The sequence below is a fragment of the Myotis daubentonii genome, chromosome 4 (assembly GCF_963259705.1).
Source record: "Myotis daubentonii chromosome 4, mMyoDau2.1, whole genome shotgun sequence".
Classification (NCBI taxonomy): domain Eukaryota; kingdom Metazoa; phylum Chordata; class Mammalia; order Chiroptera; family Vespertilionidae; genus Myotis; species Myotis daubentonii.
In genome coordinates this window covers 11,403,033-11,417,247 of record NC_081843.1, presented here as the reverse complement: position 1 = coordinate 11,417,247, position 14,215 = coordinate 11,403,033, and the positions used below count along the sequence as shown (strand labels likewise).

General features: G+C 41.3%; 1 protein-coding gene across 5 annotated transcripts in view; it reads right to left on the bottom strand.

Moving 5' to 3' along the window:
• The window catches only part of XPO6 (exportin 6), a 133,858-nt gene that overhangs the window by 41,820 nt on the left and 77,823 nt on the right, over positions 1-14,215 (bottom strand). For all 5 annotated transcript variants that reach the window (XM_059692450.1, XM_059692449.1, XM_059692447.1 and 2 more), the window contains 3 exons: positions 5,753-5,861; positions 3,625-3,717; positions 2,497-2,566 (listed from right to left, as the gene is read on the bottom strand). In XM_059692450.1, coding sequence (XP_059548433.1) covers positions 2,497-2,566; positions 3,625-3,717; positions 5,753-5,861 — 272 coding nt within the window. The remainder of the gene's footprint in view (positions 1-2,496; positions 2,567-3,624; positions 3,718-5,752; positions 5,862-14,215) is intronic.

The window sequence follows — 14,215 nt, the reverse complement described above, 5'->3', positions numbered from 1 at the left end:
CTATACTTGGGACATGCCAAGTCCCATCAACCTCCTGGGGCCCAGTGAATTATTTGGAAGCTAATATAATCATGGAAACAAGCCGTCACAGGCCACCAAAAAGGGCAGTCTCAGAAAGAGACTCCCATGGAGGCTCTGCCATGAATAACAAGTTTGCCCAGAAGCTGGGCTGCACTTCAGGCATCTCTGTGCCAGGCTGAAACAACAGTTACACGACAGAGGGGCTGCAGGCCAGGGCCAGGCATGACTCCTCTAAGGAAAACACTGTCAAATGACTATAGGAGATGGGGGGAGGGGCACAGGTGTGCTTACAAACACAATATAACATTCAGCTGACATAATGAATGTCAGATTTTAGTTAATTCAATTTTTTATCATTCCCCATTACAGCATCTGAGACTAGCACTAACAAGCTATGTGGCTTCGGAAAATTAACTTATCTGAACATCACTTTCCTCCTTTGTAAAACAGGAGTAACTAGTATTAGTGCTTACACCCTATAGAGCATGAGAGAATTATATAAGACTAGTGGCCCAGTGCACAAATTCATACACATTGAAAGGAAATTAGAAAAAATATTTTAATATCGCTATTCGCACCCTTTTTCTATAATAGAAGTGCCAGAGATGAAAGAAAATTAGTAAAATGTATATAAAAATAATATATAAATTAATAAATAATAACATGATAGAACAAAGACATGACATAAAAACAAAAACATGATATAAAAACAACAGTGCTAAAAACCATGACTGATAAATTGATTAAACTTATTCTAATATCTCCCTGTGTACCACATTAAGAGTAAAAACAACCCTGACCAGTTTGGCTCAGTGGAGGTGTGCAGGAGGCAGCTGATCGATGTCTCTGGCTCTCTGTCCCTCTCCCTTCCTCTCTATAAAAAAATCAATAAAATATATTTTTAAAAATAAAAGAGTAAAAACACTTTCAGAGTGCTTGACTAATTTCCCTTGTGATGAAGTATTTACAACTTTAACATCACATGCTCTTCGAACTCAAGAGAAAGCAACATATAACTGACCATGTCCAAAAACAGGTTCAAGTAGGAATACTCCTACTCTGTCTAGAGTTTGTCCTGTGATTTATTAATAGTCATAGCAAATGCTGACATCATGGGAAACTGTCTTCAAATTAATTTAAATGGGAGACCAGTGTCAGACGGGGACAAATCAATTCTTGGAATCAGAACAACCTCTCCTTCCACAGATCCTGTTAATATTTCAGCTTCTATTATGTTAGGTCACAATCTTTTGATAATAAATCTAGTACTATTACAAAGATGCCATTTACTATTAATATTTCTCAGTAGCATTATGATTGCACCTACTTTCAATTTTAATTTATGACACAGCATTCCTGAAGGAGTAATACTATTAAGAAATTCGATAGGAGCTTTATATGTATTGCACATGCATGAGTCAACATTTATTTTTAAACTGCGAGTGTGTGTCATATGTACCAGTCGGTCAGTCAGTCGGTCGGACAGTCAGATGTTCAGTCACTTAGCCTTTTAGCCTATATAATAAAAGGCTAATATGCAAATTGACCAAACAGCAGAACGACTGGTCGCTATGATGTGCACTGACCACCAGGGGGCAGATGCTCAACACAGGAGCTGCCCCCTGGTGGTCAGTGCGCTCCCACAGGAGGAGGATCCTTAGCCAGAAGCCAGGCTCACAGCTGGCCAGCACAGCAGCGTTGACGGGAGCCTCCTGCCTCTGCAGCAGGACATCCCCAGAGGGGTCCCGGGCTGCAAGAAGGTGCAGGCTAGGCTGAGGGACTCCCCTCCCCCAGCCAGTGCAGGACTGTTGTGCACCAGGCCTCTAGTATATATAGATAACATAAGCAAACAATATAGTGCCAGGTACATAATGCGTGTTCTACAAATGAAGGTTATTATTATTATTATTAATAGAATAACCAAAAAAAAAAAATGCTAACCCTAACCCCAAGTAGGTGAAACATGTAAATGGCAGGCCAGAGCCTTTTCCACTAGCTATGGCCAGAGGTACCCACGGCCGCTTACACCAGGAAGCTAGCATTTACTAGCATCAGCATGCTCCACCATTGTTTGCCTGCTTTGAGTTGTTCTTATGTCCTACTGGATTCTAAATACCAGAGAAGAAAGAGTACATCACAGCAAAGTCCAGAGTTGTTTTTTCCTAGCATACTGGTTTAAAGGACATGAAGATATTCTATTTGCTAGGGTTTTCAAAAAGCTCTACCCTTTTGCTCCAAATTATCTCCCCTCTCTCTCACTGAAACACCTCTATGGAATATACTGTCAGAGCCTCATCCTTTACCTGCCCACGTGCCTCCCCATCATGTTTTCTTTCTGTTTACAAGTTGGGGAGACAAAGCGGCAGGTAAGTGGCAGTAGAGAGAGAAATCATATTCTGACAGCAAAGAAGGCAATAATTCAATATTAGTCCATTTTTTAAATGTGGGTTAAATTAGAAAATAAAACCAGTTTACCTGACCCTGAAGTAACTACAAACTGCTGTAACCCCAGATAAACGTCTAGATTGTCCTGAAGAACTGGGAACTGAAAACAAAGAAACCACAATTAAAAAACAAAACATAAATGTGAGTTTTAACAGCATTTTACCATTAAAACAGCCCAAGTACCTCTGGGAGGTGGGGTGGGATAAAAACTCTTCTCTGGGAACCTTTACATACCCTACACAAAGAGGTAGCTCTCCTCACCCCTAACAATTTCTACAACTGAAACCACCATCAGTTTGATACTTTTTAAAAACAAAGCAGTGGATGCTGGGTATTATTATGATGTTCCTAAAAGAGGACTTCAAGCCCCAAATGATCTGATTCTTTTAGAGTTCTGAGACAGGCCCATCTCCCTTCAAATCCAAGGTAAACCTACCCTTGAGAGAAATACAGATATGCCTTTATTCAAGTGCATGGCAAAGTGAAAAGACAGGCCAAATTATTTGGAAGTCATTTTCCCTTACTCATTTAGCAGAGAGGACCTTCATACCAGAGCTGTATCTTTTCTTTCTAAACTGCTATTCACCACTAACATAAAGATAAAAACTTTAATGTGGCAAATCCCTAAGAATGGCAGGTGACAAAATGGCAATCTCCATAGAAAAACAAAAGATACAATGCAAAACTGACCCCAATAAATTAACTTGCCTTTGAAGGAGAGGCTTAATGAAATCCTCAGAAAACAGGTACCACTTAGTCAGTGAAATCAGTCCTATGACTAAAGATTCTAGCACATAAATATAAGCAGAGAGTGCCAGCAATTTGCCAAGAGTGAGCTTTACAATGGCTGGCTTTTCAGCAATGTGAGTCATATAAATAAACCTTCTATTCAGCCCAGCCACTTTCTAGCTACTGATAAAGGCATTAGTAAAGTACATATTATAGACAAGAGTTTAGGAAGGAAAAACAGGGCTTCCCAAAGTTGATCTAACATGTTTGGGGGAAATATTAACATTTGATCAATTTGAGGATTGGGTATTACTTTCTGCTTAGAATATGTATCTTTTTACAATACTGGTGAGCAAAAAAGCCTTACTGCTCATCCTACATGTGCAGGGCAATCACTGGGCTCTTTAACCCCCTCCAAACGTGAGTTACCAGTGTCGAGAAGGCGTGTGTGGGAAGGAGCTCCATCACTTTGGCCACCACCTCCAAGCTCTGGCGTAAGTACCGCTGCCACTCTGTCTGCTGCTGCAGGGGAAACACAGACGGGTCAGCTCTCCTATAGCAGAATCCTGTCATTTTCCTTGCCAAGCGATCCTCAGCCTCACTCTTAGACATACCATTTTGAAGAAATGGCAAATGATGGAACCAGGTTATTTGGTACTTTAAAAAGGCCAAGCTAAAAGATATTTTTTAACCCAATAAATTGTCATTAAAAGCTTTTTCCTAAAAAGAAGATGATCCCAATGGACACAGACACTAGGGGGGTGAGGGCATGAACAAGGGGATAGGGTGGGGGCAATGGGGAGATAAGGACACATATGTAATACCTTAATCAATAAAGAAAAAATTAAAAAAAAAGAGATGATCTAAGAATGATCTACTTTTTCCCCTACAATCATAGGAACAGAGATAGAAAAGCCACTTGTGAAAAAAAATGCTCGTGTTCCCTTTCCCCCACCCCAGCTATAGGAACTGGTCACTCATTCCTTCTGAGACAGGCCAGTACTGGGTTCTGTAAGTATCACTACGTCAGTGCCACTGAAGTATGGTCTGCAAACAGGCAGCATCGGATCTCCTGGGGGCTTGTTAGATGTGCAATGCTGTGACCCCCACGCGAAACCCCCTGAATCAAAATCTGTTTAACATCTGTGCCAGTGACTCTTATCCAAGCTAGAATATGAGAAAGCACTGGCCTAAGTCCATGGTCAGCAAACTGCGGCTCGAGAGCCACACGTGGCTCTTTGGCCCCTTGAGTGTGGCTCTTCCACAAAATACCACAAAATACCACGTGCAGGCGCGCACGTACAGTGCAACTGAAACTTCATGGCCCATGTGCAGAAGTTGTTATTTTGTGGAAGATCCACACTCAAGGGGCCAAAGAGCCGCATGTGGCTCACAAGCCGCAGTTTGCCGACCACTGGCCTAAGTCATACAGTTAACAAGAAGTAAAGCCAAAGTTTACCAAGCGCCTAGTATGCACCAGGCATGTAGCCAGTCCCTCTGCATGTATTACCCTCACATAACTGTCAACACAGACATACCTCCCCCTTTTGGGAGATGAGAAATTTAAGGTTCAGAGAAAATTCAACGCCCTGGCCTCTGTCTCCTTCATGGATTCAAATCCAGGCCATCTGGTTCCAAGTACAGAGTACAGAGCTCTTACAATCCAAACATGGCTACCCTCCTGGTCTTGATTATGCCACAGTCACTGCGATGTTGAAAATATATCAGTGACTTGACAATTTTGAAGTGCATGGTGGTTAAGGAAAAACAACACTGGAGTTGTGTCCTTAAAGACATTTTCCTTATCAATGTGGGACACCAGCATCAATAAATTCAAAACTGATTTTAAGAAATATCAGTTTAGCCCTAGCTGGTTTGGCTCAGCGGATAGAGCAACAGACTGCAGACCGAAGAGTCCCAGGTTCGATTCCAGTCAAGGGCACATGCCTTGGTTGCTGGTTCGATCCCCAGTTGGGGGTGTGCAGGAGGCAGCCAATCAATGATTCTCTGTCATCATTGATGTTTCTATCTCTCTCTCCCTCTTCCTTCCTCTCTGAAATCAATAAAAATATATTTTATAGTAAAATCCATCAAATAGTAACAAAAAGAAGTGGTTCCTGCTTAAAAAAAAAAGAAAAGAAATACCAATTTACAAAATGTACTCAAAAGAAATTTCCTTTCATTCTAGCCTTATCGTTTAAGTATCTCTTTCACTATTTCCACCAGCATCCAACTAGCTTTTATCTGTTGCCCGAAGTGGGAGTGGAGGTATGGGTGCCAGGCAGGGAAAATAGGAGGGATACAGAGTTCTTACACTTTTCACTGAACACATGTACTTACATCTCTAGTCCATATAAGTAAAAATGCCTATAAAACTTTTTTTACAGTTAATGAACCCAAAGAGACAGGAAGGACATAAATTTCAAATGAACAACTCAAACTGTAGGACTACTCTGGCTTAAAAAGTCTCCAGAGCAGAGGACTGGGAGCTCTGGGTCTCCGTGATGATTCACACCACATGACAACCAAGAAAGGCCAACTAGGGCAGGCTGCTTACGTCATCATCCAGAGTCTCGTCATCCAACTCCTCCAGCTGGGCCTGGTTGTATCTGAACTGGATTCGATTCAACACCTCCGTGAGCAAGAGGACCAGGGCGTCTTCGTACCTACGTGCAGGGAGAAATCAACATCAGGTGAGAGCAGGATTTTAGCCTCAGACTTCAAAAAGGCATCCTGCACTGTGAAGGGAATGGCGTCCGTGTCCTGAATTACCGTACACAAAGGAGCATCTATTCTAAACTAACTTAGTGTCTGGGCTGGCAAGTGTGTAGGTGAGAGCGGAGCAGTAGCAGGGTGTTCCTTATTTAACTGTGCTCCAGCACCTTCTTGCTGGACTGACCCTTTTAACATATATAATGTCCTTCTTTGTCTGTGGCAGCGATTTTTGTCTTCAGGTCTATTTTGTCTGACATTAGTATAGCTACCCCGACCTGTTTTGGTTATTGTTTGCATGAAGTATCTTTTTCTATCCTTTTTATTTCAACCTGTGTCTCTGAAACTAAAGTGAGTCTCTTGTAGACAACACAGACTTGGACAAATTTTTTTTTCATCCATTCTGTCCATTTCTACTTTTTAACTAGAAGTTAACCCTTTACATTTAATGTAATTACTGAAAAGGAAGGACTTCTGCCATTTTGCTGTTTTCTCCATGTCATATTGTTTGTTTCTCAATTCCTCCATTTTGTGTTAAATAGTTTCTAGTGTACCATTTTAATTCCCTTGTCATTTCTTTTACCATATATGTTTTTTTAATTTTATTTTTTCCATCCCTTTTTATCTCCTCTATGTCCTCATTCACCTCCACCCCCATAACCCCCACATTGTTGTCCAAGTCCATGAGTTCACTCTTTTTTGCCTAATTCCTCTACCCACCCCCGAGCTATCTGCCTGCTCTCTATCTATTAGTCTGTGTCTAATTTGCTTGGTAGTTCAGCTTGTTCATTAAATTCCACATTTGAGTGAAATAATATGGTGCTTGTCTTTCTCTGTACCATATATTTTCTCAGTGGTTGCTCTGGGGAATTACAGACTCTACATATAAATATCAATTAATTCAATGATTCAATCCTTTTAACAACTGAGAGAGATAAGTGGTATTAATGGTATTCTTCTGATGAGAAAACTACAGTTGACAGAAGTTAAATAAATTGCCCAACGCTAACTGAGTTGAATCCAAGGCTCCCTAACTCAACATCCCATGTTCTCTCTACACATAAACCACCAATGGGCTTTAAGCCTGCTCCACCCACTCCCCCAAACCTACTGTTTTTTTTTTCTTTAAATCCTCACCTGAGGATATGTTCTTCATTGATTTTTTAGAGAGAGAAAAAGGAAGGGGAAGGGAGAGGGAGGGGAAGAGAAGGGGAGGGGAAGAGAGGGGAAGGGGAAGAGAGGGGATAGAGGGGGAGGGGGAAACATAGATGGGCTGCCCCTTGCACATGCCCTGACCAGAGATCGAACTCAAAACCCAGGTATGTGCCCTGACTGGGACTCAAACCCACAACCTTTCTGGTGTACAGAATGATGCTCCAACCCACCGAGCAAACCCAAGCCTGCTCTTTAATCAGTTTTAAGAACACATAACCTAAGTAAAAAAATGGAAAGAGTCTGGAGAAACCCCAATGCGTTGATGTCTAAGCATAACTTCTCAGAAACATTTGGAGCCTGAGGCTGGATATTACTCACATGTGATAAGCACTTAACTCAGAAGACACCAAGTTATATGCAACAGTTAATAACGCAAAGGCCAACAAGCCACTAATTTTTAAGAACAAATCATGTTGCCTAAGTGCTTGCCTGTCCTGAAATGTTTCTCAGATAGGATCAGGGATTGATTGCTCCCACTCATAAAGCAAGCCATCGTGCTGGTCATTCAGCTCTCAGCGCCAACCTACTCTCCAGACTGTGTGATACTAGAGCTGAGACGAAACAAAACACACTTCTCCTCGGCCCACAGGGCTCTCTCAACAGGGTGCAGAGGAAGACAGGGCGGGGGGAAGGACTCGTCTTCCTATGGGCTTGCTGACCTGGCAGTGTCGCCCCAACAATGGTCACCTGGTGGTGACAACTGTTGCAGTTCCCAACTTCCACACTCCCAGAACCAGCCTCATCGTGCACTCTCAGAAGTGCCAGTAGTAGCCAGACTATTCTCTCTCCTCAAAGGATTGAGTCCCCGCTCCATGGGCCCCCCAGGAGCTCCTGTGGAAGTGGGGTGGCCCTCTGTCCTCAGACACATGAGCTCTAGCTGCCTGGGTTCATCTCTCTGATGTAGATTTCATAACCCCAACCTCTTTCCTTTGGTACCCCTCAACCTAGGGGAGGAGTTGCTTCCTATAGTTATCATCTGTTATCACAGGGTTCTTCCCCTTTTACTTTCCCAGTCCTATAAAACCAGTTTAACCAATTTCCTACACTGAATTCTTAAAATAATCTAGTAATTTCTGTTTTCCTGACAGGACTCAGTCTATATATGTGAGTACTATGATAACAAGATAACCAAAGTTGAATGATATCCAATGTCAAGATCAAATACAGGCCATCTAGTCTAAGAGTTCCAACTCATGTGATGAGAGTGTTTGTAAATGACTTCACAACCTAGATTAGATTGGCAACTAAACATGGCCCAGAGAAGAATACTGGCAGGGAAATCAGTAATAAAACAGGCAACATCTGTGGGAAAAATGTCAAGAGAATCAAAATCCCAGCCACACAGATCAGACAAGAAGAAAATCAAAGGCATCCAACTTGAAAAGGAGTAAGTAAAATTGTCATCATCCGTAGAAGACATGATATTGTACATAGAAAACTCAAAGACTCCACAAAAAACTACTAGAATTAATAAATGACCCCGGCAGGTGTGACTCAGTGGTTGAGCATCAACCTATGAACCAAAAGGTCATGGTTCAATTACCATATACAGGGCATATGCCTGGGTTGAGGGCTCAATCCCCAGGGGATGTGCAGGAGGTAGCCAATCAATGATTGTCTCTCACCATTGAAGTTTCTCTCTCTCTCTTTCCCTTTCTCTCTTAAATGTATATGTACTAGAGGTCCGTTGCACGAAATTTGTGCACGGGAGGGGGGGGATGTGCGACTGTCCCTGGGATCGGGCCTAAACCGGCAGTCGAACATCCCTCTCACAATCCTGGACCACTGGTTCCTAATCACTCACCTGCCTGCCTGCCTGGTTGCCCCTAACTGCCCACCCCTGTTGGCCTGATCGCCCCTCACTGCCTCTGCGTGCCGGCCTGATCGCCCCTAACTGCCTCCCCTGCCGGCCTAGTCGCCTCACGCAGCCTGCTGTTCAGTCATTTGGTCATCCCTCACTAATACCCCTGCAGGCCTGGTTGCCCCACACAGCCTGCTCGTTCAGTCGTTTGGTCATCCCTCATTAACCCCCCTGCTGGCCTGGTCGTAGGCAGCCATCTTGTGAGGGCGTGAGGGTTAATTTGCATATTACCTCTTCATTATACAGGGTGTGTGTGTGTATTCTATATAATAAAAGACTAATATGAAAATTGGCCAAACGGCAGAACGACCAGTAGCTATGATGCACACTGACCATCAGGGGGCAGATGCTCAACACAGGAGCTGCCCTGTGGTCAGTGAGCTCCCACGGGGGAGCGCCACTCAGCCAGAAGCCAGGCTCACAGCTGGGGAGTGCAGCAGCAGTGGCAGGAGCCTTTCCCACCTCCACGGCAGCGCTAAGGATGTCCGACTGATGGCTCCCGGACTACGAGAGGGCACAGGCTGGGCTAAGGGACGCCCACCCAGTGCACAAATTTCATGCACTGGGCCTCTAATACACACACACACACACACACACACACACACACATCTCACCATTGCAACAAATAAATAAATAGATAAGATACCTTGGAATAGCCCTAGCTGGTTTGGCTCAGTGGATAGAGCGTTGGCTTGTGGACTGAAGGGTCCCCGGTTCAATTCTGGCCAAGGGCACATGCCTGGGTTGCAGGCTTGACCCCCAGTATGGGGCATGCAGTTGGGCAGCCAATTAATGATTCTCTCTCATCACTGATGTTTCTATCTCCCTCTCCCTTCCTCTCTGAAATCAATAAAGAAATATATATATATATATATATATATATATATATATATATATATATGTAATTTTTTTAAAGATACCTTGGGATAAACCTAACAAGGAGGTAAAAGACCTGTACTAGAAAAACAACAAGACACTGAAGAAAAAAAAAAGTAGAGGAAGACACAAACAAATGGAAGAATACACTGTGTTCATGGATTGGAAGAATTAATATCATTAAAATGTCCATACTACCCAAAGCAATCTATTAACATCTAAAAGGGAATTTAAAGACTTTGAAGATAAAGAGAGAGGACCCAAATAAACAAAATCAGAAATGATAGAGGCGAAATAACAACAGACCCCACAGAAATACAAATGATTGTTAAAAAATACTATGGACAACTCTACTCCAACAAACTAGACAACCTAGAGGAAATGGACATATTCCTAGAAAAATACAACCTTCCAAAACTCAATCAGGAAGAATCTAAAAATCTCAATAGGCCAATAACTATGGAAGAAATTGAAGCAGTCATCAAAAAGCTTCCAGCAAACAAAAGCCCAGGACTGGATGGCTTCACAGGGGAGTTTTACCAAACATTCAAGGACGACCTAAAACCTATCCTCCTGAGACTACTACAAAAAATTCAAGAGGAAGGAACACTTCCAAGCTCATTCTATGAAGCCAGCATCACCCTAATACCAAAACCAGGTAAAGACAACACAATGAAAGAGAATTGTAGGCCAATATCCCTCATGAACATAGATGCCAAAATCCTCAACAAAATCTTAGCAAATCGGATCCAGCAGTACATCTGAAAGATCATACACCATGACCAAGTAGGATTTATCCCAGGGATGCAAGGGTGGTACAATATCTGCAAATCAATAAATGTGATACATCACATAAACAAATTGAGAGAAAAAAAACCACATAGTCATATCAATTGATGCAGAAAAAGCATTTGACAAAATCCAACACCCTTTCTTGATAAAAACTCTCAGCAAGGTGGGAATAGAAGGATCATACCTCAACATAATAAAAGCCATATACGACAAACCCACAGCCAACATCATACTCAATGGACAAAAACTAACACCATTTCCCCTAAGAACAGGAACAAGACAGGGATGCCACTCTCACCACTTCTGTTCGACATAGTACTGGAAGTATTAGCCATTGCAATTAGACAAGAAAAAGAAATAAAAGGCATCCAAATTGAAAAAGAAGTAAAACTGCCCTTATTTGCAGATGACATGATATTATACATAAAAAACCCTAAAGACTCCATCAAAAAACTATCAGACTTAATAAATGAATTTGGCAATGTAGCAGGATACAAAATTAATGCCAAGAAATCTGTGGCATTTCTATACACCAATAGTGAACTTTCAGAAAGAGAGATTATAAAAACAATCCCGTTTACCATCGCACCAAAAAAATTAAGCTACCTAGGAATAAACTTAACTAAAGAGGTAAAAGATCTCTACTCAGAAAACTACAGGACGTTGAAAACAGAGATAGAGGAAGACATAAACAGATGGAAGAACATATCATGTTCTTGCATTGGTAGAACCAACATCATTAAAATGTCCATACTACCCAAAGCAATCTATAAATTCAACGCACTTCCCATTAAAATACCAAAGGCATATTTCACAGGCCTATAACGAACTCTCCAAAAATTCATCTGGAATAAAAAAAGACCCCGAATAGCTGCAGCAATCCTGAGAAAGAACAAAGTAGGTGGGATCTCAATACCAGATATCAAGCTGTATTACAAAGCCACTGTTCTCAAAACTGCCTGGTACTGGCACAAGAACAGACATATAGATCAATGGAATAGAATAGAGAGCCCAGAAATCGACCCGAACCAATATGCTCAATTAATATTTGACAAAGGAGGCAAGAACATATAATGGAGTCAAGATAGTCTCTTCAATAAATGGTGCTGGGAAAATTGGACAGACACATGCAAAAAAATGAAACTAGACCACCAACTTACACCATACACAAAAATAAACTCAAAATGGATAAAGGACTTAAATGTACGGTGGGAAACCATAAAAATACTAGAAGAATCCAAAGGCAACAAAATCTCAGACATATGCCGAAGCAATTTCTTCACTGATACAGCTCCTAGGGCATTGGAAACTAAAGAGAAAATAAACAAATGGGACTACATCAAAATTAAAAGCTTCTGCACAGCAAAAGAAACCATCAACAAAACAACAAGAAAGCCCACTGCATGGGAGAACATATTTGCCAATGTTATCACCGATAAGGGTTTAATCTCCAACATTTATAGGGAACTCATACAACTTAACAAAAGATAAACAATCCAATCAAAAAATGGGCAAAGGACCTAAATAGACACCTTTCAAAAGAGGACATTCAGAAAGCCAAGAGACATATGAAAACATGCTCAAAGTCACTAATCATCCGAGAGATGCAAATCAAAACAATAATGAGGTACCATCTCACGCCTGTCAGAATGGCTATCATCAACAAATCCACAAACGACAAGTGCTGGAGAGGATGTGGAGAAAAAGGAACACTTGTGCACTGCTGGTGGGAATGCAGACTGGTGCAGCCACTATGGAAGACAGTATGGAGTTTCCTCAAAAAACTAAAAATGGAACTCCCATTTGACCCTGTGATCCCACTTCTAGGAATATATCCCAAGAAAAGAGAAACACCAATCAGAAAGGATATATGCACCCATATGTTCATAGCAGCACAATTCACCATAGCTAAGATCTGGAAACAGCCTAAGTGCCCATCAGTAGATGAATGGATTAGAAAACTGTGGTACATCTACACAATGGAATACTATGCTGCTGTAAAAAAGAAGGAATTCTTACCATTTGCAACAGCATGGATGGAACTGGAGAGCATTATGCTAAGTGAAATAAGCCAGTCAATGAAGGAAAAAATACCACATGATCTCACTCATTTCTGGATAATAAAGACCATTATAAACTTATGAACAAAAATAGATACAGAGGCAGAGCTGCCTCGAACAGACTGTCAAACTACAGCGGGAAGGCCGGGAGGGTTGGGGGGCATGAGGGGGGTGGTAGGAGATCAACCGAAGGACTTGTATGCATGCATATAAGCATAACCAATGGACATAAGACACTGGGGGGTAGGGGAGGCCAGGGGATTGTCAAGGGCGGGGGAAAAGAAGGAGACATATGTAATACTTTTTGTAATACTTTAAGCAATAAATAATTAAAAAAAAATAAATTAAAATGTGGCTATCGAGGCTGAGGAACAAAAAGACTTTGAAGATATTTAAAGACTATAAAAAAGTAATAAAAGTGTAGTGGATAAAAGGAAAAAAAAGTTTAGTGGAGTCATAAGAGTAGGGCCTTAATCAAATAGGTCCAGTGCCCTTACATGAAGAGGAAGTGACAAGAGAACATGTGTATGCTCCCCCTCTCTCCCATGTAAGCACGGAAGAAAAGCCCTGTGAGCACTAAGAGAGAAGATAGCATCTGCAAGCCAGGAAGAGTCCTCACCAGAACCTGCATCTGCCAGCACCTTGGTCTGTAACTTCTAGTCTCCAGAACTGTGAGAAAATAAATCTCTATTATTCAGGCCACTCAGCTGATAGTATTTTGTTATGGCAGGCCTAGCTGATTAATACGGAAGGTAAATGACAGTAAGAAAGAAACCTGGAACTTCAAGAATGAAGGAAAAGCAAGAGAAGTAGCAAATGCGTGGGTAAATACAATAAACTATTTCTCTCCTGTTAAGATCTTTAATAGATGAGTGATTAACAAAAGCAAAAACTGAGCACTGTTTGATAAGGTTTTCAATGTACATAGATGTTAAACATATGAGAACCTCAATACAAAGAAGGGAGAGTAAAGAATCAATATGATGCTAAGGTTTCTACATTACAATTGAAGTGATAAAATGTAAGTGCAAAGTTAAGTATATATTTTGTAATGCCAGAGCAACTACTAAAAAAACTCATATAATGAGATATAGTCAAACACTCAATAGATACATTAAAAAAGAAAACTAAATTTGCGTGCAGCAAACACAGTCTCAAATGAAGCAAAAACTTATGAAACTGCAAAGAGACCGACAACGACACAATTACACTTGGAGAGCTCACCTCCCTCGGTAACTCATAGAACAAGCAGGATAAAGACACCATGTAGAATGCTATCGACCAACCTGATCAATGACTGACATTTATAAAACATTTCACCCAACTACAGGAGAATACGTACTCTTTCAGGTGCACAATGAACAATCACCAAGAAGACTACCTCATAAAATAAATCATAACAAATAGAAAAAATGAAAATCATGCAAATTGTTTTCAACTCAATCTAAACTAGAAAACAAGATATATGGAAAATCCCAAATATTTGTAAATTAAACAGAGGAAA